The sequence below is a fragment of the Hevea brasiliensis genome, chromosome 10 (genome assembly GCF_030052815.1).
Source record: "Hevea brasiliensis isolate MT/VB/25A 57/8 chromosome 10, ASM3005281v1, whole genome shotgun sequence".
In the NCBI taxonomy this organism is placed as follows: domain Eukaryota; kingdom Viridiplantae; phylum Streptophyta; class Magnoliopsida; order Malpighiales; family Euphorbiaceae; genus Hevea; species Hevea brasiliensis.
In genome coordinates, this window is record NC_079502.1 from 92,004,213 (window position 1) to 92,032,201 (window position 27,989).

General features: G+C 35.0%; 2 protein-coding genes across 2 annotated transcripts; both read left to right on the forward strand.

Moving 5' to 3' along the window:
* The first annotated feature begins 277 nt into the window (after positions 1-277).
* LOC110639919 (uncharacterized protein At4g37920) lies at positions 278-3,663 on the forward strand. The gene is made up of 6 exons (XM_021791044.2): positions 278-662; positions 747-1,024; positions 1,304-1,469; positions 1,759-2,003; positions 2,737-2,924; positions 3,023-3,663. Exons 1-6 carry the CDS (start codon positions 455-457, stop codon positions 3,234-3,236), a joined length of 1,299 nt encoding a protein of 432 aa, XP_021646736.2. The 5' UTR covers positions 278-454; the 3' UTR covers positions 3,237-3,663.
* A 10,969-nt stretch (positions 3,664-14,632) lies between these two features.
* Positions 14,633-20,873, forward strand: LOC110639908 (glycine-rich domain-containing protein 1). The gene is made up of 9 exons (XM_021791022.2): positions 14,633-14,809; positions 15,454-15,625; positions 16,087-16,204; positions 16,301-16,555; positions 16,901-17,356; positions 17,705-18,240; positions 18,731-18,929; positions 19,319-19,474; positions 19,577-20,873. The coding sequence occupies exons 2-9, from the start codon at positions 15,468-15,470 to the stop codon at positions 20,516-20,518; spliced, it is 2,820 nt and encodes a 939-aa protein (XP_021646714.2). The 5' UTR covers positions 14,633-14,809; positions 15,454-15,467; the 3' UTR covers positions 20,519-20,873.
* The last annotated feature ends 7,116 nt before the right edge of the window (positions 20,874-27,989 follow it).

Here is a 27,989-nt window from a genome sequence, read left to right on the forward strand (position 1 = left end):
AGTGCATTATGAACATACTAGGGCTAATTTAAAAAAAAAAAATTATATCATATCATAAAGGATAATCACCAGAAAACATGTGAGCCCTAAAAAAGAAGAAAAAATGTATCACACAAATTAAAAAATTTATATATTTTAATTATTTTAAGTATTATTATTAATATAGTTATTTTACTGCTTAACATAATTATTTTTTAGTGAAATATATATATATATATATATATATATTATGGAGATGTAATACTAAATTGCACAAACAAGTACACCAATGCCAATGCACAACGAAGCTGGTGAGGTCTCCCGTCAACGAAAGATTTATACGACGTCGTTAGGCTTGAGGCCTCATCCTTCAAGGCTTCAACAAGGCGTAAATTCTTATCAGCGATTAACCATTTTGTTCCCATTTCCTCTCTGCTCTTCCGAGTCTGCTCCAAAGCGAAGTTAGAAGCAAACCATGAGCAATCGCAGCTTCTTGGGATTGGAGCTATTAACCTCTACAACCCAATTCTCAGTCTTCACCACCACCGCTGCCGCTGCTGCTTTCTGCTCTTTTAATGAAAAAGTTTCACCAACAACCCTCAAATTTCCCTCTATATCGTCTCCCTCTCTTTTCCCGCCCACCAAACACAGAACAAGAGCAAAAAGTCACAGCTTTAACATCAGTAAGTGCCAAACTTTCTTGTTCCTACAAGTGTTTTCTTTGCTTTTAAAGCCTGAATGCTTTATGGGTTTCATTTCTTTTTAAGGTTCTAAAGCAAGTGGTGTTGTAAATGTTGAAGTGGAAAAACAAGTTGAGGTGGAAGTTGCAGAAGGGTACACTATGACCCAATTTTGCGATAAGATAATTGATGTGTTTTTGAATGAGAAGCCTAGAGTTAGAGAATGGAGAAAGTATTTGGTGTTTAGGGAAGAGTGGAACAAGTACAGAGAAAGATTCTACAATAGGTGCCAAACGCGGGCTGATATGGAGAGTGATCCAACTTTGAAGCAGAAATTTACTTCACTTGCGGCTAAAGTGAAGAGGGTATGTTACCCATGTCTTATTTTCTTTCTCTCCATAGTTCCCCTGAGAATTTCTGTTATTGTTAGCTTTGAATTTGCAGTTATTGCTTCGTTTGTTTGGTTCCAAAGAAATGACAGTCGCAAACTAAAAACCAATTGGTAGAGTGGGATTTTGATTTTGTTTTGGACGCTAGTTTTCTTCCCTTTTTCTAACGGCCAAACAGAGGGTTGATTGGCTATAGATACTCTTTTGGGTTTAGAGCTTCATTTAATTCTGTGTACTCAGGAATAAGCATTGCAGATTGATGAAGAAATGGAAAAAAACTCTCAACTTCTGAAGGAAATTCAAGACAACCCAACTGATCTAAATGCAATTGTCACAAAGCGGCGCAAGGACTTCACAGGGGAGTTCTTCCGTTACCTAACCCTTCTTTCAGAAACTTATGATGCTTTGGAGGACCGTGATGGTACATTACTGGATCTAAATTGCTTGGTTTGTTTTAGATTATTTGGAATCAGGATGATGATTGTAAAATAATATATTCTGTTAACTATTGGCAACTCGCCCTTTGTTTCAAAGAATTGTCTGCTTTTATATTAATACATCTGCATAATAGCTATGACTATGAGTCATATGATAAAAATTTTCCTACTACACTAATCTTGTTATTGCCCTTAATGACAAATTTTCTGAAAATGATTACCTATAAAGGTTTAGGTCACTCATCTGATGTGAATATCTATTTATTTGAACAGCAATAGCCAGGCTAGCGACTAGATGCTTGTCTGCTGTTAGTGCATTTGACAGGACACTGGAGAATGTGGAGACATTAGATGCTGCCCAGGCCAAATTTGATGAAATTCTTAACTCTCCTTCAGTGGATGTTGCATGCGAAAAAATCAAAAGCCTAGCCAAGACAAAAGAACTTGACTCTTCATTGATTCTATTTATAAACAGTGCTTGGGCAGCAGCAAAAGATTCCACCCATATGAAAAATGAGGTATAAATGTGAACCTTGTGTCCATTATCTCTCTTTTGGTGCTTCTTCTTGTTTTTAAAGGTAATCAGTGTATACTATCACAAATTGCATGGGCAAGGTGGTCGAGAGGCCTAACTGATGAAGTCTTATTTGGCTGCTTACTATATCCAAAACATATTTTTCCTTCTGTTTCGTTGGAGATTTTAACTATGATGCATTGGTTCTTGTACAATTGTTGACGCTTAAAAATGTCAGACTAAAAGAGTGCTGAATTCCATAGCTTGTACAAATCAGTGTTAAAGATTCCTGGCATTTGAAAAGCATATAGTTATATACTGAAACAATATTAAGTTCATTCTATGTCTGAGCTTTCAAAATTCAAAAAATGAATATAAACTTAAAAACATGTTGGAGATAAATATTAATGACCTGAATTGTCTGAGTATTTGTTAAATCTTTATTTGATGCAATTCCGTCCTCACTCCATCATTAGAGCATTCTAAATCTCTGGAGCTGTCAAGCGTTAGTGTCTAGTGTGTTTTCTTCATTAATATTTTACTTACTGAAAAGGTACTGACATGGATACTTCACTCAAAATTCTAGTTACTCTACAGTTCAAAATGGCTACATATACCAAATGTGCCCTAAAAAGACCTCCATTTAAAAAAAAAAAAAGACTTTTTCAGCATTGTTTTGTTGTGTTTGACATGAGTTCATCTTGTTCAAACAATTGATCTTGGACTTCCAATTTCAGGTTAAGGAGATCATGTATCGCATCTACAAAGCCACAAAGAGCAGCCTTAGAAGCATGGCCCCTAAAGAAATAAAGCTACTTAAGCATTTGCTGAACATTGCAGATCCTGAGGAGCGATTTTCAGCATTAGCAACAGCATTCTGTCCAGGTGATGAACGTGAAGCCAAGGACCCTTATGCTTTATACACGTAAGTGAGCATCTTAATTCCTCAGTAATTGCTGAGATTTGGGTGTCCTCTTAGCTGCATGACACATTTTGTTATGCTACCTTTTTGTGTTTGGGCAGTACTCCAAAAGAACTGCACAAGTGGATTAAGATCATGCTTGATGCATACCATCTCAATAAGGAGGAGACTGACGTCAGGGAAGCTAAGCAGATGACTCAACCTGTTGTCATACAAAGGTTGTTCATCCTAAAAGAAACTATTGAAGAGGAATACTTAGATAAAACCACTTTTCAAACAGAGACAGAAGAGGATGCTAAATCAGAAGACTTGTGATGTTCTGTTCAGTTTTTGTTGATATCTCTATTGCCTTTCACTTTTCTGGTAGATAGTAGTTTGTAAGATGATGCCTCAATTCTGAATTGTCAATCAAGCCAACAACCAAACGCTTTTTTCACATCATATTCTTGAAGAGCAAGGGAAACTTAGAAGAAATTTTCCATGATAGTTTCTGTTGGAGGTCTAATATTTCTCATGTAGGAAATCACCTGACATTTTTAGGTTTTTTTTCCTTCTTTCCTCTTGGAGGAGGGTTGATGCAGCCAAGGAAAAATTCATAGTAGAAGCTTAGGATTATGGTTCAATTTTACCGTTGAGTTTATAGGGAAATTATAAATTACTTTCTAGTTTTAGAGTTTTATTTACGTGTCTCTTTATAGTGTTATTAAATAATATGGAGTTTAAGAAAGCAAACATTTGGTCTTGTATTCATCTTTGAGGGATTAATTTTTTCTTTTAATATTTATAAACATTATGCTTACAAATTAATTTGATATAATTTTAATAGAAAATATATTTATAAATTATTTTTTTATTAAATATAATATTTTAATTAAATACATAATTTAATTAAACACGTAATTACCTAATCGTAGTGACAAATCATGAAAAAAATGTAAAAGCCGTTGTTTAATTCCATCATCATTTTCCTACTACAAGTTAATCCTTCCCTCTTGAAGAACTGTGAAGCCAAGTATAATTACCATGAGAAGTAGAAGTCAATATGTTTGGCATCAATAATAGCTTTCATTGTGAATGAGAAAACCAAGTAGCTTTAATTTGCTGTAGGAGATCATGGCGATGAAAACTAAACTCTTAATCTTATTAGCAGATCTTTTACTGCAACAGATCATAGAAGAAATATTCCAACATTGGTCGTTCTTGTTCGTACTGAACAACACGATGATGGCTGGTACTACACACATTTTTTTGTACTAACTGACCTCAATGGTACTGCACATCTTTGTTTCGTACAAGTAATTGCCATTTGCAAATAGTAGGTTTAAAGTCAATTTCAAGGAAATTTAATTTAATTTATTTTTAATTTTTTATTTAAATTAATTTTAAAATTTTAATTTAAGTTCAATAGAGCATAAATTAAAGCTCAATCAAAAGAAATTTAAATCATAAATTTTAATTTTTAAACTAAATTAAATTAAAATTAAAATTTCAAGATTATTTAAAAAATGAATTAAATTAAATTTTAGAGTGAAATTAAACATTTTGCTGCCATATCATTTTTTAATCAGTAAAAAGTTTAATTTAGTTCTGTATTTATTAATAAAGTTTAATTTAATTTATTTTTAATTTTTTATTTAAATTAATTTAAAATTTTCAATTTAAACTCAATTTAGTTTAAAAATTAAATTTTATGAGCTAAATTTTTTAATTTAAATAAAAAAAATTATGAAGTTTAATTTTCTTAAATTTAGAATTAAATTTCTCATTTTTTAATTTAAGTACAGAAATAGAGAAATTGAAATTTTTGGACAAAATTAAATCTAGGTTATTATTTTGTAACACCCCTGATTTTTTATATATTATTATTGGGCTTCGTGTAGGTATCCTCAATTCGCGGAAATTCGACAGTTGTCCGGATCTGTGAATTTCCGGCCAGACAAACCAGCTACCGGAAAAGTGTCCGAATTGGATCGAGGTTTTGGCTACCCCACCATTGTCAGGCATCCCGAGCGCGTTCCCGAAGTCGGAATCGGCAAAGGTAAACCCGAACCTTACTTTTTCGTAATTTTCTAGTGCTTAAATAGGATTAAAATCCATAAAATATTTGTGGTAGCTTAGAAAATTATGATTCTTTTTGCAATAACTTAGTAATATTTCTAAGGACCGCGGGGCAGAGTTTTATAATTTTTAGAGCTTATTTGAGTAGTTTTTGCAAAAATGATTGATTTGATGGGCCTAGGAGGGGCTGTGTGATGTGATTGAGTTGTGGATATATGGATTGTGGATATAGAAGTGTGTTTTGAGCCCTTTTGCAGGTTGGGTAGGTCCTAGGTATAAGGGAGACTCTGCTGGATTTTCAGCACGACTTAGGACGTATTGGGTCTTTTCTTGATTTGTATTGAGTCATTTGTATTAAATAATTGTAATATAATTTTTAGGTGAGCGGAATGACCTTCTTCTTCCGCCACCGCCACAGTGATTGCAAGTCAGTCTGTGAGTAAAATATTAATTTTAATTGTAATTTCGATATTATTATATGTCAGCATGCACATGCATCACTTATATGCATATAATTATGTAGTTAAACTCTAGGCACGATTTATGTTGCATTGATAACTGTTAAAGTGCCATGAATGTTGTTGCGGTAATTTGGAGCAGTGTGCGTGCGTTGGCGTGCGTGTGATGTGGTGTGGACTATGGATAGGACGGGTAGTCACGGCTTGAGTTCTTCGCTGGGACCAGATCCTTCGAGGGGTACTCACGGATTGAGATCTTCGCTGGGACACTCGATTTGGTTATTAAGTGGAAGTCCGAATGAGTTCTTCACGCACCAAAGTTGGATTTAAGAGAGTTGTATAGGGGATCAGCTCCCATATATTATGATTGATGTTACAGGGTGCGTGAGTGCTCCAAATTTACCTTTTTGATGTTATGATGTGAAAATGTTGTTGATGTTGCATTTCACTCTACAGGGTGCATTAGTTTTAGATAGTTATAGAGATTATGGTTAAAATTGATATTTTACTCTCTGAGTCGAACGCTCACTCCTGTTCAAAAATTTTTACAGGCCACAGGAGGATATTTTATTCTGGGTTAACCTGCTTTTCTACTTCGCAGGTTGTTTATCAATATTTGTGTAATTTTATTTACTCCTAGAATTTTCGCATGTGTTAGAAGTATTTATTAATTATGGTCTGTAATATTATTATCATGTTGGACCTGTAAACGTATAATGATATGCATGTTTGATGGATTGGATTAGGGAGCTGAGCTCCCATTTATTATTATGAGGATATGAGTATGTGGAGGGTGAGCTGAACTCCCCAATTGAGTATTTATTGTGTTTACAGGTCGGGTGAGTCGAAAACTCCCCGTTGGAAAGTCCATTTTATGGCCGGACTCTGTCCGTTTGTTTTCTTGATACTGGGCCCAAATGGGCCTTAGAGTTGGGTTAATGAACAGTTAGGCTTACTACGGGCCTGGGGGGCTTTAGGCCTGTGTCCTAGTCTGGTCCCACCATAGGTTGGGTCGTGACAGATGTGGTATCAGAGCTTAGGCTCCAGATTCATAGGGAAAAATTATCTAAGTGTTGGGAAGAGTCTACTAGGAGTCACATGCAGAGTATAAGATTCTGTTTCGTCTTTTCCTGTAATTCTTTGTTTCTAGATTCTACGTTATACCTCGGGAAATATAAGATTACCTCAGTTAGTGTCTTGATTTTTGTGGAGTACACAGAAATGTGAAATAGAGTTAGTAGACATGTGAGGTCTATCATGAGGATACGTACTCCAAGAAATGTTATATTTTTGTCAGTATGGGTTTAAAAGGTGTGCCCATTTCGTAAGGCACGAGTACATAAAAGTGAGTCTTAAAAGAAATGCTTGCCTAGATAAGGATGAGGATACCACTCTGGCGGTCATCGTAGATGACCCAGTCATAATAAGTTTGTGATAATAGAAGATTCGGAGAGATAAGAAATTAGGAGACCTAGTCTGTCAGACGTATCGTAGTAACTATACAATGTTCTCGATATGCGTGCATCGCAGATTATAGTACCGACATGAGATTATTGTGTAGAGTCGTACTTCCTGTAGTGCTTATGATGAGGATGTTTGCGAGTCTCTGCTTTGGTACAAGAATACCATAACAGAGTTCTATATCTGCAGAGGAGTTGGGAACTCCTAGTTAGGGTCTAGAGTTAGAATATTGAGAGGTCACAATGGGTGATAACTAGAGTCGGTGACTCGATTACCTAGCATGAGCTAGAGTTACAATAAGAATTGCCATCGGACTGCAGGTTTGGATTAGTTGCAAAGTAAAGGTGACACCTATAGAGTGAGATTATCTAGTATTCAAGTATGGAATTTTGGATGGTTTTTGCAAAGATGACAAACATTTGGTTAGAACTTAGTGAGAATAGTATACCTGGTGTGTATCAGTATGAAATAAAGTACAACCCTACTACCTAGGGAAAGTCGGAACTATGAATTGATGATTCACAGAGCTATAATATGATAGGAGAGTCATTAATTTGACATGGTTTTGGGCAAGGTGGTAAATGTAATATCTTTGTTGCAGCAAGTTAGGGTATAGTCCTATCTTTTCAGAAGGGATCGAAAGTTATTACTAATAATGGTGACCAACTAAATATTGCAACAGATGGGACTGTAGAGTGTGGTAGAGAGAAGTTGGCTCAGGTATCCTGCGGAGGATGCAAGTTCTATTATAGGAATCATATATAATCAGATCATGATGGATGTAAATCCTTTGAATTGGATGACGGGTTTGGGTGCCCGGAACCTTAAGTTTTGGCTAATTGAGTAAACATGGATAATAATAATAATAACAAATAAATAAAATTACTACGTAATCGGTTCTCGAGGTGGTAAGGGTATTATGTAAGCTAAAGGATAAGAATAGAGATCATACAATAAAAGTATGATCAGTAATTTCTTTGAGTTCCTTTCTAATTTCAAATTATTCAAAACAATAGTATAATCTAATTATAATAGTGTTAAGAGTAATAAATTAGCGAAGATAAATCACAGAAGGCCAATGGATAAAGAAAGTGCAGAATGAAAGTTTGGACAATTGATTGCAGATGCAATATAATCTAAATGCTAGTGGAAGTACTAGCTAGAGTGGTCAAAGGACCAAATTTGAGTAGCACAGACATATGATAACGCGATAGAGACTCTGAAAGATATAGTTAGCAAGTACAGCTATTATGTTAGGAAGAAGAATGGAACCAGGGATAGAATAGTCAAGTTCTATTTTGGGTAAGACAAAGGAAATAAATGAAAGGACAACCTAAAGAACGCATAATAAAAGGAACAAAGTTAAGATATAGGATAGGCTAAGTGTTATTCTTGGCAAGGAGAATGACAAGGATGGAAAACCCAAAATGGGACCACATTAGTGAGAAAAGTGATGGAGGTATGGAATACAATAATAATGAGTAAATGTTAGATGGTGTGCGATGATATTGCGGACTACCTAAATAGGTAGAGAAAGAGAAGTTAGTAAGCAGTAAGTTGAATAAAAGTCAGTCTAAGGGATCAAATAGGTATGATGAGAGGAAAAGAATGATAGATAATGACACATAGGTTTTAGGTTAGACTTTTGAGATAGTGAGAAGGTAGTTAGAGGTTCGTTATGAATGTCAGGCAAACATTTTTAGTGTGATCAACAGAATCACTTTGCAGTGACGCAATAACGACAGAGCAACAGTAGGGGTAGAATAAAAAGTGACAAGTATGGATGGTAATAAATCACTAGAAAGTTTAAGGATCAAATTAATGACCATAGATAAGGGTGGAATTAGTGTTTGAAGAATCTATTAGCGAGAGAAATCTTTCAGGATTCAACAAAGGTTAAGGGCACAATATAAACGATGATAGATATGAATCATAGGTCGAGTATAAGTAAAGTTAATAAATTATAAAATATTATGTCAGGAAGGACGATGGTATAGTAAAGGGTTCATGCAGATGATACCTTATAGGTAGAGCACAATTGTGCTAGGAGATGATGAAATTTGAAGAGAAAAACTAAGAAACATAGGTTAAACATTATTATATGGACAATCGGGCGTAGTTGAATATAGAGGATATTTTTCTTTCTTTTCAAGTTTAGCTTGTGTTTTTTATTCCAGAGCGTTATATAAGGAGCAGAGACTGAGGCAAGGAGACCTAGTTATTTGAGATTTTGATAGGTACCGATTCATATACAATTTCCTGATATGAGAATGACAGTAAGTGCATACCTAGTGTTAAGTATGAAAGGACGATCAGAGTAATGACAGGAGTTAAATTGAGTTAGCTACTAAGGCTTGCGACTGTTTTAAACTATGAGCTAGATGAAGTACTATTTATGGATGAGTTTCAATTGATGAAATTGTTGCTGATGGGTAATTTGAGGTTGAAGTTTAGAAAGCTATGGGCAGTATATATGATTATATTAAGGAGAATGAACACGTGAAGTATCTTGTTTGGAATTAAGGCATGACACATATTTCCTACAGCCGTGTTAGTTCAGATGGAACTTATAGTTTATGGGGTTCATATTCATCCAGGATAAGCAATTTCCTACTAAGGCTGGTAGGGAATGATAATGTTCTGATAGTTAAGTTGGAAAAAAGGGGGTACAAAAAAAAAATTCTCTATGGGTAATTATAAGTGTTACATAAGGTGAAGAATGTGCTGGTAGGAGTAAATCATAGGGTTAGAATTCTCGAAGTAATGAAACTAGTAATCAAGATAAGACTAAGAAATAAAAAGAAAGTTAAAGTTGATGATGGGATAGACATCTTTGAAGGAAAAGGTGTAAGGATGAGATAGGACTAAAATTAAGGAATAAGTACAAAGAGTTGAAAAGATACCAACAATACCAAAAATAGGAAAAGGAAGTGGATAAGATCCAAAGGACAGGAAGAGAGCTCGATAGAGTCGGTTATAATGATGAGGATAAGGAGTGTCTAACCACGCCTGTGTTAACACTACCTATGAGCGGTGAAGGATACACTGCATCGTGACGCCTTGAGTTGGCCTAGGTGTGTTTTGATGGGGAATGAAAAGTAGTGGCTTATGCTTCAAGGCACCAAGAGGCATGAGCGAACTATCCCACCCATGATTTGGAAATGGCGTGTAGTCTTTGCACTAAAAACTGGAGACACTACTGTATGGTGAAGTGTGCGAGATATACACCGACTATAAGAGTTTGAAGTACATCTTCCAACAGAGGGATTTAAACTTGAGACAGAGGAGATGGATGGAGCTCGGAAGACTATGATTGCACCATCCAGGTACCACCACAGGAAGGCCAATGTAGTAGTAGATGCTTTAAGCATAAATCTTACAGCGATTTGGCGCACATTTCAAAGAGAAGAGACCGTTGATTCAGAAAGTACATGAGTTGATAGATCAAGGTTTAATCCTAGATCTTTCAGATGAGGGGGTCTTGTTGGCTCATTTTTTAGTGAGGCCAGACTTGCGAGATAGAGTTAGAGTTTCCCAACACAGAGACCAACAATTAATGAAGATCATAGAAAGAGTACAGCTGGGTGAAGGTGGTGAGTTTGGATTTGCCAATGATGGCACCCTAGTGCAAGGTTCTAGGATATGTGTGCCCAATGTGGACAACCTCAGGAATGAAATCATGCGAGAGGCACACTATACACTGTACAGTGTCCACCCAGGTTCCACCAAGATGTACCATGATGTGAGAGATAGCTATTGGTGGAATGGCATGAAGAGAGGCATAGCAGACTTTGTGTCCATGTGCTTGACTTGTCAGAAGGTGAAGTTTGAACACCAGAGACCGTCAGGGAAGTTGCAAGAGCTCCCTATCCCAGAATGGAAGTGGGAAATGATCACTATGGATTTTGTGACTGGGTTGCCTCGTACCACACGAGGATATGATTCGATATGGGTAATTGTAGACCGCTTGACCAAATCAGCTCACTTCTTACCTGTAAAGACTACATACTCTGTGGCATAGTATGCCCGGCTCTACATTCGAGAAATAGTCAGATTGCATGGAGTTCCGGCTTCCATAATATCTGACAGAGGGCCCCAGTTCACTTTTCGGTTTTGGAGAAAGTTGCAGGAGGCACTTGGCACACAGTTGAACTTTAGTACGGCTTTCCACCCTCAGACAGACGGACAATCCGAAAGGACAATCCAAACACTGGAAGACATGCTTCGCATGAGTGTTTTGGATTTTGGAGGTCAATGGGATGATCAGCTAGCTTTGGTGGAGTTTGCCTACAACAACGATTATCACTCCAAAGATAGGAATGGCACCCTATGAGGCACTATATGGAAGAAAGTGTAGGTCTCTCTATGTTGGACAGAAATGGGGAAGCGAAGGTGCATGATGTAAACCTAGTGCAAGACACTTGAGAGATAGTTCCTTTAATCAGGAATGAGCAAAACAATTTCAAGAGGCGTAAGAGTTATGCACCAGACGGAGGATGTGGAGTTTGCATTGGGCGACTATGTATTTCTGAAGGTTTCTCCAATGAAGGGAGTCATGAGATTTGGAAAGAAGGGCAAGTTGGCACCTCGGTATATTGGACCTTTTGAGGTTACTGATAGAGTTGGAGCAGTTGCCTACCGGTTGGAGCTACCACCCAACCTCTCTCATGTTCATCCCGTGTTTCACATCTCCATGCTCAGGAAATACATTCCCGATCCTTCTCATGTACTGCAGTCGGATGTGATAGAGCTAAAAGAGAACTTGACATTTGAGGAGCAGCCTGTAGCCATAGTGGACTACCAAGTGAGATAGCTGAGATCAAAACAGATCCCTATGGTTAAGGTTTTGTGGAGGAGTCAGTCAGTGGATGAGTGCACCTGGGAGTTAGAACGGGACATGCGTAGCAAGTACCCTTATCTGTTCAATGTATAATCATGTGCTTTATTCTGCCTTGTGTAAAATTCGAGGACGAATTTTCTGTAAGGGGGGAAGAATGTAACACCCCTGATTTTTTATATATTATTATTAGGCTTCGTGTAGGTATCCTCAATTCGCGAAAATTCGGCGATTATCCGGATTGTGAATTTCCTACGCATGCACCACTACCGGAAAAGTGTCCGAATTGGATCGAGGTTTTGGCTACCCCACCATTGTCAGCATCCCGAGCTGCCTCAAGTCGGAATCGGCAAAGGTAAACCCGAACCTTGCTTTTTCGTAATTTTCTAGTGCTTAAATAGGATTAAAAATCTATAAAATATTCGTGGTAGCTTAGAAAATTACGATTCTTTTTGCAATAGCTTAGTAATATTTCTAAGGACCGCGGGGTAGAATTTTATAATTTTTAGAGCTTATTTGAGTAGTTTTTGCAAAAATGATTGATTTGATGGGCCCAGGAGGGGCTGTGTGATGTGATTGAGTTGTGGATATATAGATTGTGGATATAGAAGTGTGTTTTGAGCCCTTTTGCAGGTTGGGTAGGTCCTAGGTATAGGGGAGACTCTACCGGATTTTCGGCACGACTTAGGACGTATTGGGTCTTTTCTTGATTTGTATTGAGTCATTTGTATTAAATAATTGTAATATAATTGTCAGGTGAGCCGGGACAGCCTTCTTCCTCCGCCCAGCCGCCACAGTGATTGCCGTCAAGTCTGTAAGTAAAATATTAATTTTAATTGTAATTTCGATATTATTATATGTCAACATGCCCATGTATCACTTATATGCATATAATTATGTAGTTAAACTCTAGGCACGATTTATGTTGCATTGATAACTGTTAAAGTGCCATGAATGTTGTTACGGTAATTTGGAGCAGTGTGCGTGCGTTGGCGTGCATGTGATGTGGTGTGGACTATGGATAGGACGGGTAGTCACGGCTTGAGTTCTTCGCTGGGACCCGATCCTTCGAGGGGTAGTCACGGCTTGAGTTCTTCAGACCCTCGATTTGGTTATTAAGTGGAAGTCCGAGCTGAGTTCTTCGCTGGCACCAGGTTGGATTTAAGAGAGCTGTATAGGGGATCAGCTCCCATATATTATGATTGATGTTACAGGGTGCGTGAGTGCTCCAAATTTACCTTTTTGATGTTATGATGTGAAAATGTTGTTGATGTTGCATTTCACTCTACAGGGTGCATTAATTTTAGATAGTTATAGAGATTATGGTTAAAATTGATATTTTACTCTCTGAGTCGAACGCTCACTCCTGTTCAAAAATTTTTACAGGCCACAGGAGGATATTTTATTATGGGTTAACCTACTTTTCTACTTCGCAGGTTATTTATCAATATTTGTGTAATTTTATTTACTCCTAGAATTTCCGCATGTGTTAGAAGTATTTATTAATTATGGTCTGTAATATTATTATCATGTTGGACCTGTAAACGTATAATGATATGCATGTTTGATGGATTGGATGAGGGAGCTGAGCTCCCATTTATTATTATGAGGATATGAGTATGTGGAGGGTGAGCTGAGCTCCCCAATTGAGTATTTATTGTGTTTACAGGTCGGGTGAGTCGAAAACTCCCCGTTGGAAAGTCCATTTTATGGCCGGACTCTGTCCGTTTGTTTTCTTGATACTGGGCCCAAATGGGCCTTAGAGTTGGGTTAATGAACAGTTAGGCTTACTACGGGCCTCAGGAGCTTTAGGCTGGCCCAGGTCCTAGTGCCGGTCCGGCCCATATGTTGGGTCGTGACATATTTGGACAAAATCATGAAACTTATTATAGAGGTAATTGCATCTCAAACTAATTTTTTCAAATGAAAGAAAGGATAAATTATTATTTAATCTATATATTTTAATGAAATTAATTATTTGATCTTTATATTCTGAAAAATATACTATTTATCTCATGTATTTTACTTTCGTTAAACTATTTAATCTTTTCATTAATTTTTTCATAGTCAATACCAAATTATTATTTGAATTCTTCTATTCTAGTGAAACTAATTTGTAAATCCTTATATTTTAGAAAAACACATAGTTAGACTCCATAATTTAACTCTATTAACTATTTAATCTCATAATTATTTTTTATACATAAACTACCATAATCTTCTCCCTATTATTTCTCTCTTATCATCTTTTATTTCTCTCTCATTACTTATTTTTCTCTATACTTATATCTTCTTCCCTTATTCTCTTTTTATTTTTATCTGTTAATAAAAATAATACAAACTGTCTGTTAAAAAAGTTAATTAATTTCTTAAATTTTTAAGTAATAAAAAAAATATTTTTCTGTAGAAAAACATAAAGATTATGTTTAAAAAATTAAAAATTAAAAAAATATAAATTTAGATATAATTTGTACATGATAAAATTTCTATATTTTTAAAGTAATATATTTTTCAAAATATATAAATTAACAATTAGTTTCATTTAAATAGATAAATTAAATATTATTGTTTTTTAAAATATATAAATTAATAATTAATTTTTTTAAAATAGAGAGATTAAATAATATTTAAATAATATGAATAATAAAAAAATTTAATAAAAAATCAAATAATTTAAAAAAAATAAATATAAAATTAAATAATATTTTTTTAAAATATAAAAATAAATAATTAATTTTATTAAAATATATTCATCAAATAATAATTTTTCAAAAAAAATTAACAAAACGAAACTTTCTTTACGACAATAGTTTTCTATTATTCTTTCCTTCTTCCTTCGCAGAAAGGGTACTTTGGTCATTTGGACCGTACGACTGTTATTAGCCACTCATAATCTAATGCCTGTCTTCAACCTTACAGAGTAATCCAAAACTTGCAAATTCATCAAACTCTCTCAATAGTCAATAGCATCATTACACATAGAAATCCTACTCTCGCCGGGCCGGAAACTGTTGCCGGAGATCACCAAGCTTTCTTCGGTGACAAGAACAACTGGAAGATCATTCTACTTTCTGGTAATGTTGAATCATTTTTTAGCTACCATAGATGACGGACCTCTTCCATTTCAGTGGAATTGAAAGTCATTCCTGTTGATTTAATTATTCTGCTTCGGTGGTTACTGTTGTTGCGCGTAGCAGATTATGCTGTGTTTGGTTTCTTAATAAAATAAAGCGGGAGAAGAGTAAAACTTGAAGTTTTGGCTGTTTGAAATTTCTCTATTTAGAACTTGTATAGGCGCAAACGTTGACTGCATCACATGCGAGTTCCATTTGATTTTTTCTTTTTTAACTTTCCTTTCTGTCCGTTAAATTTATTTTCTTACAAAACAAACAGTCCTCCTCTGGGATAATTCAGCCTTAATTTAATTTACTGGTTGTGCATTTTATCAAATTGAAACTAAATCAAAGTTCAAACGAATATAATTCTTAATTTTCAAAGCCCTTGCAAATTGCATTTTCTGTACACTGAAATTTGCTAGATTTTTATATGTTTGTATTGTATCAGGTATGATTATTAGTATTTCAAATTTTAATAAATCTGGCTGTCTAATTTATTGATGTGATTATGATACGTGGAATAAATTATGTTGTATGCTAATAACCACCAAATTACTGCTTTATTATGTTGTGTGATTGCTGAATGGAGTTTATTTAATTAGGAAATACTTAAGAAATGGAGATGGAACAAGAGTTAGAGTGGCTTGAAGCGCAGAAGATAGCGATAAGTGTGGACCTTTTGGCTGCAGCCAAGCAGCAGCTTCAGTTTCTTGCAGCTGTTAATAAGAATCGTTGGCTCTATGAAGGCCCTACTCTTGAATGGGCCATCTATAGGTATGCATCTATAATCAAATTCCTGAAGTTGGCTTTTATGACTTGGGCACATCTTTTTATTTTTAATTTTTCCGATATTCAATTTTCAGTTCATTTGTTGCAGAATGATATGGACAGATGTTTGGTTTTTCTGGTTTTGGTCATCTCATATCGTGTATTTTTGTCATTTGTGCATTCATTTGGGAATTTTTGTATGTCTAAGTTCAAAATTACTTAGAATTTTGCAATACAAGTTGTGTATCTTTACTTTGGGGTGCAACTTGATATTTGCAATGATTTTCAAAATTAGATAGAGATTATCCACCTGTAAGTTTCATGGGATTTTTTTCCAAAGGCAATTAGTCATGGTTTAAAAATTTGGACAGTTTGGCATGTAATTATGTTGCTTATCTTTGCATCTTAGATTTGGCATGGAAGTATTTTGCTTACAAAGTTCTGATTTTTAGAAATGTTTATTTCAGGTACAATGCTTGTTGGCTTCCCTTGCTTGCCAAACACTCTGAGTCACCAGTTTCTGAAGGGCCACTGGTTGTGCCTCTTGATAGCGAGTGGGTTTGGCATTGCCATAGGCTGAATCCAGTAGGTTTCTGAAATGAAATATATGTAATATACAGATTTATAAATTTTGCTTTCCATGTTGAGTTGCTAATTTCTGTTTCATGGCTTTGCATTCAGGTAAGGTACAAAACTGATTGTGAGGAACTTTTTGGAAGGATACTGGACAATTCTAATGTTGCATCTTCTGTTAAAGGAGTCTGCAGAAAGCAAACTCAAGAAATTTGGAAAAAGTTGTATCCAGATGAGCCTTATGACTTTGACTTGACCAGAGCTTTATCTGCAGCTACCAATGAAAAACTTTTGGCAACTGAAAAATGCACCAAATATGATTTGGTTTCAGCAGTTAAAAGGCAGAGTCCTTTCTGTTATCAGGTATTAACTATCTTTGAATTTATTGATGAATAGTATAGATCAGGAACTATGTAATTTGCCTTGATGTTGAAATCAACTTTCAATTGAGAAATATAATTATATATATATGTAACAATTCTATAAAGTTTTCTCAAATATTTCAATGGTTTTCCAGTTTTTCAACATGTTTATTCTAGTATTATTTGGACTAAGGCTTTCTATAGCTCAATTAGTCTATGCATTTGTAAGGGCATCAAGGGAAATCCTCTTCACATGGATGATGCTTCCCACACATATCTCATGGTTTCTGTCATCCTGACTTTTTCCCCTTTTATTGTCGATGTGTTTTTGCTCCATTTGTGACAGGTGTGCAGACCTCATATTAACTATGATATTTTTCTTGAAGAAGCTGTGGCCAGATATAAGGGGTTTTTGCATCTAATTAAGAGAAATAAGGAACGATCCATAAACCGCTTTTGTGTTCCAACTTATGACATTGATCTTATCTGGCACACACACCAGCTGCATCCTATTTCTTATTGTAAAGATTTGATTGAAGCACTTGGCAATATATTAGAGCATGATGACATGGATTCAGACAGGACTAAAGGAAAGAAGCTAGATGTTGGGTTTTCTGGAACTACCAAGCAGTGGGAAGAGACATTTGGGACAAGGTATTGGAAGGCAGGTGCAATGTATAGAGGCAGAGAACCATCTCCTCTCACAAGAGTTCCATTCCTGCCAACTCTCTTGAGAAAAGATGTACTAGCATCACATGAATGTCAAAAGATGATTCAACTTCCAGAAGTGAAAATTGTGGAGGTAGTTTTCACGATCCTTGTTACTTATCCATTTCAAATTCTTGATCTCATCTAAGTAAGATGAAAATTGAAAGAAATAGGCATTGATGTCAATCCTTTGTGCTTAATCTCGGTTTGCATTATTTGTCATTAAAATAGCTATAATCTGTGCTTGTACTGTATTCTTTTTTCTTTTTAACAGACAATGACTTAGAGGTGTTCTGCTGACCATTGGCTGCAATCTTAATCAATTAAAAGTAGTTTAAGGGGCAATCACTGTAGCTTCCAAAGACTTCAATTCCCATCTAGTATCTTCAGTCTTCAGTCTCATTTTTTAAATGTTTTCTGGTTTTTTTTTTTACTACTGCAGGTCCTTTTGGAGATTGTGGGAGTTAAAAACATACCAGAGGGGCACAAGGGATGCCTTCTTGTCAGATTTAGTAAAAAGCAGCCTGATGTATTCTTCAATGCTAAGCAGAAAATAACAATTCTGTCAGAATCTGAAGAAAAACAGGTTGCTTCTTTCCAGTGTGAACCTAAGGGAGAGCTGTTCTTTGAACTTATTTCACATTCATCTTCCAACTTACTAGTAAACAAGGCATTTAGAACAATGGGTACTGCTTCATTATCTTTGCAAGACTATCTGAATCCAGTTTCTAAACTTTCAATTGAAAAATGGGTGGAATTGCAGACCAGTTCTGGCAATTTGAGCTCAAAGCCGATCTGCCTACGAATTGCTGTCTCATTGACTGTTCCCATCCAATCACCATATGTACTTCACATGGTTCGTTCAAAATCACTTTCAAAAACTTGTTTTTTCCCTCTTTCTGGAAGGGTTCAACATGCTAAAGTTTGGACACACATCACTGATGAAAATGATGCGGAGGTCATCAGCCTGCAAATGAGGTATCCTTGTGTCTACGTCTTATCCTAAACTATCTGTTAGGTCCTTGCGTGTTGAGGGACATTAATGCATATACCAGCTAGCACAAAGTTATTGTAATGCTTTAGTTGCATATTACTAAAGAAACCTTAGATTGACTAATCAGACAAACCTAACATTCAAATTTCAAATACCATATGACCATGTATGGTTGCATGAAGAAACAAGCTAGTTGATGGTTTCAGGACTCATTCTCCTATTGAAACTCCATTTAGGAATATTTTTAATTCATCATGGCAAATTAGCTGATTTATGATACGTGTCTGGTATGTCTTAGACTGTATCTCCTAGATCAAAGGACTTTATGCAAGATGGATTGTAAGAATACTTTGGCAAAAATGTATGCATGTGCATCTTCCCAGTGATATATGATACTGGTAGCTCTGAAATGGTATGTTGCTTTGTATTCTGAAGTCCTAGTTGTGTTATTTACTGGCTTGGATTATGTTCCAGGGACTCAACAGTGGCAAAGACAACCGACAAGAGCATACTTAAGAAGCAAGTAGTTGGTTCTATGAAATCTGGTGAGATACGTGTACTGGCAGAGTTTACGAGGACTCATTGGTCATTAATGGATTCTCAGTGGTGCCTTCAGTTTAAAACAAAATCTGATGAAGATGGTCATTACTGTGATCTCATTGGCAGCAGGACGGTAATCATCTTTTGCCTATCACCTGTTTTCTTTTAGAATCATTTTCTGTGTATTATAAAGTATTCTTATTCATAAATGAGCTTTTTGATTACAGTTAATTTTGTCCATTTGGTTGTAAATCATGCTTGTTACTTTATATCATGAAAATCTCTCCAAGTAGGTTGTTCAATTGACCCAGAAGCTTGAGATTTGCATATTACATTGCATAGTTTTCTCCTCAACGTTGATAAGGTTTGCATTTTCTGATTGTCACCTTAATTGATTTGGCTTATGCACACCTCTACAACTTTGCTTAATTATTTTTTTAACTTTCTTTGGCTATAGATTCTTTTATCGTTTCAGTTCAGGTGCCCAGCAGATCATTCATTATATCTATTTTCTTGGTACAGATAAAAGTTTTTCATGGCAGAAAGCTGGATTTTGAGCCCAAACGCTGTGAGAAGCAAAGAAATGAACAAGATTTTGTCACCGCAGTTGAATTTTCTGCAGAGGATCCATATGGTAAAGCAGTGGCATTGCTCGACTTGAAGTCTGGGTCTGTCAAGGTACAATTTTGCCTTCTCATTAAATCTGATTAGAATTGTAGTTAGAGGTCTTTTTGGCCCCATTTCTCTATGCATTGCCCTTAATTTAAAACGAATTAACAGGTGAAAGAAGAATGGTTGGTGTTGCCTGCAATCATTTCAGCTTTTATACTTGCTGATATTTTGAAAAATAAAGGGGATAGGGGCTTCATTATTAACAGTGAAAATTTGGAGTTGGATGGTAATATTGAAGAGGTCAGTGGGTTAAATGAAGAAACCAAACAAAAGACTACTGCAAAAAGCAAAGAGGAGGTGAATGTGGATGACATAAAGAGTGGAGGCTGTGGAGGTGGTTGCGGTGGTGCATGTGGAAACGTGGAAAGAAAAGTGGAGTTGAATGTGGATGAAATAAAGAATGGAGGCTGTGGTGGTGGTTGTGGTGGTGGATGTGGAAACATGGTAAAAAGTGGGAGCTGTGGGGGTGGCTGTGGCGGCGGTTGTAGTGGGGGATGTGGAAGTATGGTAAAGAGTGGTGGCTGTGGTAGTGGATGTGGTAGTGGTTGTGGCGGTTGTGGCGGTGGATGTGGAAGCATGTTCAAGAGTGATGGCAAAGCGCCTGGAGATACAGTGGAGAGTGGTGGTTGTGGTGGCGGTTGTAGTGGGGGATGTGGAAGTATGGTAAAGAGTGGTGGCTGTGGTAGTGGATGTGGTAGTGGTTGTGGCGGTTGTGGCGGTGGATGTGGAAGCATGTTCAAGAGTGATGGCAAAGCGCCTGGAGATACAGTGGAGAGTGGTGGTTGTGGTGGCGGTTGTAGTGGGGGATGTGGAAGTATGGTAAAGAGTGGTGGCTGTGGTAGTGGTTGTGGCGGTTGTGGCAGTGGATGTGGAAGCATGTTCAAGAGTGATGGCAAAGCGCCTGGAGATACAGTGGAGACTGGTGGTTGTGGTGGCTGTGGAGCCAGTTGTGAAGATAAAACATCACATGAAACTATTGTTAGGAACCCCCACATGGATTCTTCCCCCATAGATTCATCCATCTATGCGAATGAAGCAATAGTCGCTTGATCACTATGAATTTATAAGTGCCTGCAAGGAGCATTCTTAATAAAGTTCATTAAAAAATGGAAACTCTTAAATTCAATAAAAAAAAAATCATGATCATGAAGTGTCATGAAGAAATAAGGTTCTCTTCATTATTGCCAAGTACAGTGGTATATATCTCTACATATGGTGTCTATTACACAAGGTTCTTCCATCTTCTTTGAGTCATGGGTCGAACCGACACTCCTTGTGTTTCCTACTTGGATGTTCATGAAACTAGAGTATTGGCATATTTCTGGTTCCTGTATTGGAGTGAATTAGCTATCAAAGTGATCTGACAAGTCTGCCTTGGTTCAATTACATTGATATTTCAGTTTTATTGAGCAGTGAATTTTATTATATTATAAAATAATATAATATATGAACTTTTCCTTTTTCCAGTCAGAGTCAACAACAGGACTTTGTGCGAAATTATGCTCTGCATCTGAACCGTGAAAGCTATTAGAAATTTGCAAATATCCCAAAATTACTGCATATCTTGTCAATAACAAGTGAAGATTTGTATTTCACATTCAAGGTTATTATGCTGAAATCAAAACAAATCCATTGGACCTACTAACTCCATTAGCTATTCAGAATATCTTACTCTTCACTCTAGAATGGGATGAATTTAACCTTTGGGCTAATTATTTAAAAAAACAATTTCAACTCGAGATCTAATTTTCAATTATAATTATTTTTTTTTAAATATAATTGAGGATTGTGATTGAAATTCAAACTCCATATCTCAATGGAGACGATTTAATATACATAATAAGAAATGTGATTAAATTGCAAATTTAGCATTTTAATTCAAAATTTGCAAATTTATTAATATCATTGGACAATGAATTTTGATATATTAAAATTTTATAAAATTAAAAATAGAGAACATTTTTTATACTTTTATAATGTAAAAGATTATAAAATTGAAAAAAATTTAAATTAACACATTAAGAAAAAAAAATTATTGACATTAATTATTCGAAATAATAGGTTTTCTTTTGGCATGCCACATCAAATTTTAAGAATTTTTTTTTTATAATCCTCATATTAAAAAGTTAAAGGATAAATGAAAAGTATGTAAAAAAAAAAGTAAAAAGAATAATCACATTTTGGACAAAATTAAAGAAAAAAAAAAGGAATCATTAGTGAATAATTATTTTAGACAAAAAAAAAGGCTACTAATTGATGAATAAATAACTTGAACAAAAATTGAAAAAAAAAAGGTGAATGATTGATGAACGCACATCCAAGATGAAATTTAAAAAAGTGATTAATTAGTACACACACATTGAGAAAATGTCACTGATCGGTGAACATTTATCATGGACGAAAATAGAAAAAAAAAAGTCATTAATTCATAAATACATAATTAGCAACGTTTAGTAAAATGTTTCTAAATTATACTAAATAAGGTCGGCCCAGACATAGCCTAGTGGCCAAGATATCGCTCACTCTGAGTAATGCCCGTATTTGAGCCTCCCAAATAAAATATACATTTGACAAAAAAAAACAATACTAAATAAGCTTATTAGAGACTTTTTAAATAAAAAATAATTTAATAATTAGGTAATTTTTCATTAAGGACTTTTTTATCACAAAATAGTCATCTCATGAGATGAACCTGTAATGTGTTCCAAAAACTATAGGATAGGTGACTATAGTGACATTTCATGTGATAAATATTTTTTTTTATTAAGTTTTGGAGACATTTTCAACATGTCTTTAATTTTCATTTTTCTTTAGCGGTAGTTGTAGTTTATAACTCTCTCTCTAGTTTCTTAGAAAGAGAAACTCTTTTTTTTTTTTTTTTTTCTTTCTTCTTTTTTAGGTTTTACCAAGCATTCTACCTTTCAATGGCCTTCATTTGCCCTTTCTAGGCAAGGGAAAGGTAATCCCCCAACTTAGAAGAGTGGGTTTCACCCTCCTCCCTTCTCTAGGTTGGGTTGTAGATAGTGTTCTTTTGGGTTGTTTTGTGCATACTTGTGCTTGCATGTGAGGGCTTTATTGAGATCTATATGGAGGAGTTATGTTCATAGAAGCTCTGCTCTTAGTTACATTTTCTAGATCTGAAGTGTGTAGCTCAGTGGACAGGGTATCAATAAAGCTTAGGACTAATGTATCCGCAAGGATGGCATCTATGTGGTCATACAGTTGATCTAGTTTTAATGGTCATCGACCCCTTAAAGTTACAATAAATTGAGACATCATTGAGCTCTGCCTTCCTACTCCACTCGCTTGTCACTAGGGGTATAAACGAATGACGCTGGGCCAAATTTTAAAGAGTTCAAGCTTAGTTCGTCGAAATTTTTTAAAGTTTGAGAGGAATATTAATAAGTTCAAACTTGACTCATTTAGAAAACGAGTCGAGCTTATATTGAGCTGAGTCTCAAGTAGTTTACAAATACCTCAGCTCATTTACCACCTTAATTAATGAGGTTTAGGTTTAGGGTTATAAAGTTTAAATTGCTTAATTTTGATTAGTTCTCATATACAATTAACTTAATTTTCATAAAAAATTAAATTTAAATTACAAATAACTATATTTTATAAATACATTTTATCATAGTTTTAAACAATATATTATTTTTAAAACATTCATAAATAATTTATAATACAATAAAATACAATAATTAATATAAATATTTTTACAAACCAATTTGTTCACAAGCTTGTTGAATAAACCGAGCTAAATAGTACTGACCTCAAGCTCGACTCATTTATTAACAAGTATAAAAATAAGGATTGAGCTCAGCTAAGCCTTAAGCAGTTTGCAAGCAACTTGTTTTGTTTATACCCCTACTTGTCATTGAAAAGCGTTTGTTTTTTAGTGATTCTTGAGGTCCTTATAGATGCTTTGGGGAGAAAGATATCTATGAATGGCTTCAAAAGGCTTCTTGAGCCTCGGTTGTTTTATTTCAATAGTGAAACCTTGCTTTCCACTTCCAGATGGTGGAGACTGGTGGCAACTACTACAGAAACTTTATTCTTTAAGCATCGATTGGTTTAGTTAGGGTTATTACGTCTCTTTAGGCCTTATTTATGAGAAGGCTAACTTGTGTGAGCCTTAAGTTTTCTTTTCTCTTTTTAGGTTATCGGGTTTGTTTTGTTCTAAATGTTCTTAAGCCCTAGGCCTTGTATTTTTACTCAAATACATATATGCACACTTTGTGTTTAATTATTATAAAAAAAAATTAAAAATGTAATAAATTTTCATAAAAATTAAAAAAGTGACAAATCAATTTTTAAATGTTTATGGATGCATTTATTCATTTATCATGTAATTATTCAACATTTCAACCTAAATAATGACACATCTATTTTTCAATTAGACGGGCGAGGCATAAACTTGAACACATTTAAACAATTCCTTTTTTATATTCAATGGAGATTTAATAATCAAATAATAATTGATGCGCTATGGAGATAGTCACCTCCCTAGTCAATAGAATCGATTAATTTCAAAATACATAGATAAAAATACCTACCTAAGTAATTTGTGAGCAACTTGTTTTGTTTATACCCCTACTTGTCATTGAAAAGGGTTTGTTTTTTAGTGATTCTTGAGATCCTTATAGATGCTTTGGGAAGAAAGTTATCTACGAATGGCTTGAAAGGCTCCTTGCACCTCAGTTGTTTTATTTCAATAGTGAAACCTTGCTTTCCTCTTCCAGATGGTGGAGACCAGTGGCAACTAGTACATAAACTTTATTCATTAAGCATCGATTGGTTTAGCTAGGGTTATTATGTCTCTTTGAGCCTTATTTATGAGGAGGCTAACTTGTGTGAGCCTTAAGTTTTCTTTTCTCTTTTTAGGTGATCGGGTTTGCTTTGTTCTAAATGTTCTTAAGCCCTAGGCCTTGTATTTTTACTCACATACATGCACGCACACTTTGTGTTTAATATCATACTACTCCTAACTGGATAAGTGATCCTTTCATCAAACAAATTACCATCATCTTACATTATTTGTATATGCAAAAAGAGATCCCACAATTTTGAATAAAGAAAAAGACGCAATTACTTCTCTCATCTTCCAACTCAAAATTCAAAGTAATGGGGACCCAAATGCCTCCCCATATCTTCAAAATAAGATTCTTGTCCACAAATGATGAATCCTTTATTTAATATAATCAACAGAATCTTCACCATTCTACACGAACAATGAAATCTCCCAGTCTTTCATTTTCGTTAGCGTTTGGATCCAGAAATTTGAATTTCTACTAAACTTTGAATTTTATAATATATAATTTTTTTTTACACAAATTTATCCATTTCAAATAAATTATGAATCACATTGATATATTTAACCAATTAAATAATACATTGAGCTGACCAACAACATGACCAACTTGGTTTATAAGAATAAAAGAATTTAGTTTAAATAATTTTTTTTGTGCATTTTTATATTTACAATAAAAAATTTTAATTCTTTTTAATTTAAAAATAATAATGATTTTCAATAAAATAGAAATAAAGTATGATTATGTGATAATTCAATTGAAAATTTTGTAACAAATTATTTATTACAAATGTAAGTTTCAACTTTGTGATATTAAAATTATTTTTAAAATTATGAAGTTTTAAATTTAAATTTCAATAAAAATTAATTATAAAAAAATGGTTCAACTATAATTCATGGAATTGAAAAGAAAATAGAGATTTTCTACAATTCCATAGGGGAATAATTTTAAACGGAACTATTAAATTTGATCTAAAACTTGACTCAATAAAGGATTGAGCTAATGAATTGACACAATATAAATTGACACAATATAAATTATCCGACTACTTAGATCAATGTCACGTATTTCATAAGGAGTTGTATTATACATTATCACTCAAATACCTTGCAGGGGTGTAATATATTAAACCCAATATGGGTTACATGTATCTATTTAATATTAAACACATCAAAGCTCATAAAATATCATAAAGAACCCTAGTACAATCAATTGGATACCCATCATACTCTAATAAGTCGTCTTGCAAGTCCTTCCAATCTCAAAGCCGACCCCTATCACTTATTCACTCATGACCAAATTGGCCTACCTATTAAGTGAATCTAATTATGAGTATTTGAAATATATATTCAATATACAATAACATCTATGCCCAAAGCATGTGTTGGTTAGACGGCTCAAACACTCGTTTCACTCACCTAGAGTTGAGCATTTGGTTCAAACCAAATCGAATCAAAATAAATCGTCAAAATCAAATTAACCAAATTAATATATTTTAGAAATCGAATCAAATCGAAATGCATGAAAAACAAAATCGAACTGAACCACTCTAATTCGGTTCAGTTCGGTTCAAATCGATCAATTTTTGTGTTTTGATGAGTTTTTTATTTAGACTTGATTTTCAAGTTATTTAGTCTGAGTTGAGCTTGATTTGAACCTAATAACCATTAATCAATGAAATTAAACAATACATACATATATATATATATATATATATATATATATATATATATATATATATATATATATATATATATATAAATACATATAATTCATAAAATCCCTATAAAAATAAAGTAATTTAAAATTTAATAAAGCAATTTGGTTCTGTTTTGTTCTGTTTAACTGATTTTTCTCTTCAAAATCGAACCAAATTAAAATAACCGAAATTTTTAAAATGCAAAACCAAACTGAATTGAATTACTGAATTAGGGCAATTTGGTTTATTCGGTTCAAACCGAATAGTACTCACCCCTACACTCACCTCTTAGACTGTTTGCCCCTTATTTACAAGTCAGCTTCATCTTTCACTTATCCTAACATACCTACACCCATAGACTTCCCATCATTGCCATTTCAGGTATGTCAGAGCCATCATTACCCTTATGATATGTGTAGACACCATATTTTAGCCCGCTATTAAATTCACAATTTATAAAAGTTGTAATACAATTTCAAAATTCATGAAAATGTTCTTTTCTTGAACGGATTTCTGATCTGAACATTGCCCGATCTTAATAAGTTACTTCATTTATGGTCTGATCTCAAGCCACCTTTCCAATTTTATAATATTCCAAATCACTCTTCAAATGTTTCAAGTTTCGATCAATATTCGGTCTTAAGGTAATCCTATCTCATGTTCATGTGCAATGGTTTTCTAATCTCTTTAAGGCGTGGTCTCATGTTCTTTGATTGATAACCGATCTCAGGATCATCTAGTTCTATGTTCAATTTTATTGATTTTCGATCTCAATTAGTTTCATGAGCACTAATAATTTTAGAGTTAATTTTTTTGATCTATTCAGTATTTGTGCATCTAATGTGGTCTGATATTTTTTCGATCTCATCAAGAAAATTGATCATCAAAATAGTTTATTCATTTCACGAGAGTACAAAGTTATTCAGCGGGAGGGTCTTCCCCAACCCTATCTTCAGTTATATTTTCAACATTCACTCCCTCCTCTCTCTCTTATTCACCCTCGCTCTCAACCTCGGCACCCGGGGCAAGCTCCTCGAGCTAGGTGAAGTCCTCTTTGAGATAGCGTTTGATGAGCTCGGCAAGGAGATCACTATGGGCTTTCATATAAGCCCCAGCTTCCTTAACCATAGCCTCCTCCTCCTTCGCTTTGATCTCATCGGAGAACTTAGCCCAAACATTGTCGAGTTCTTTCTCTAGCCGAGCTGCCCTCTCTTCACGAGACTTTGCTCGTTGTTCTAGTTCGATGATCCGAGCATTTGCAGTAGAGAGTTGGTTCTGCTCTGCTGCCGCATCTTGGGTCGTCTTTGACATCTCCCTCTTCATAAGATAAACCTTCTCTCTAATCGCGTGCTAGGTCACCATCGCTTCCGAGCTCAAACTCATTAAGAGGCTGAGAAGATCATTGATACTTTTGGAGCCCATTTGGGTTCGATCCTTAAGAAAGCAGATGATAGGGCTCAAAACTTTCGCCAAGTCAAGGTTGCCCTGCACCGATCTGTTCTTCTCCAGTGATTGGAGTAGTATTCTAGCACCTTGCGAGAGAGGTCGCCCAGACGAAACTCCCTACCCTGAGGATCCGCCCTCTGTAGTCAAAGAAACCAAAGGTTGGGAAGGAGGTTCTGATCGAGGAGGAGGTTCAGGAGTGAGGATCTGCACTTCTGGGATCGATTGCTCTTGGATTTGAACTTCGGAGCTCATCTCTTTAGTTCGGGCTCTCTTCTAAGTCTCAGCTCTTTTCATTTCTAGCACTTCCTACTGAGCTCCTTATTACGCTTTCGAGCTTCTTTCGCAGCCTCACCTTTTTCCATATCTGCACAGAAAAGCAAGTTAGTGAGATCGCTAGGACTAAGAGATTAAAGATTTGGGTTTTACTCATCCCGGGGCCGAGGTCAGAGAGTTGCAGCTAGATGTTCTCGTGGGCGATCACACTCATTATCCACCATTTCAGCTTGGTAAGGATCACATCCGAACATGAGTATCTGCGAGTGATCGCCTGGTTTTTCAATTCCTT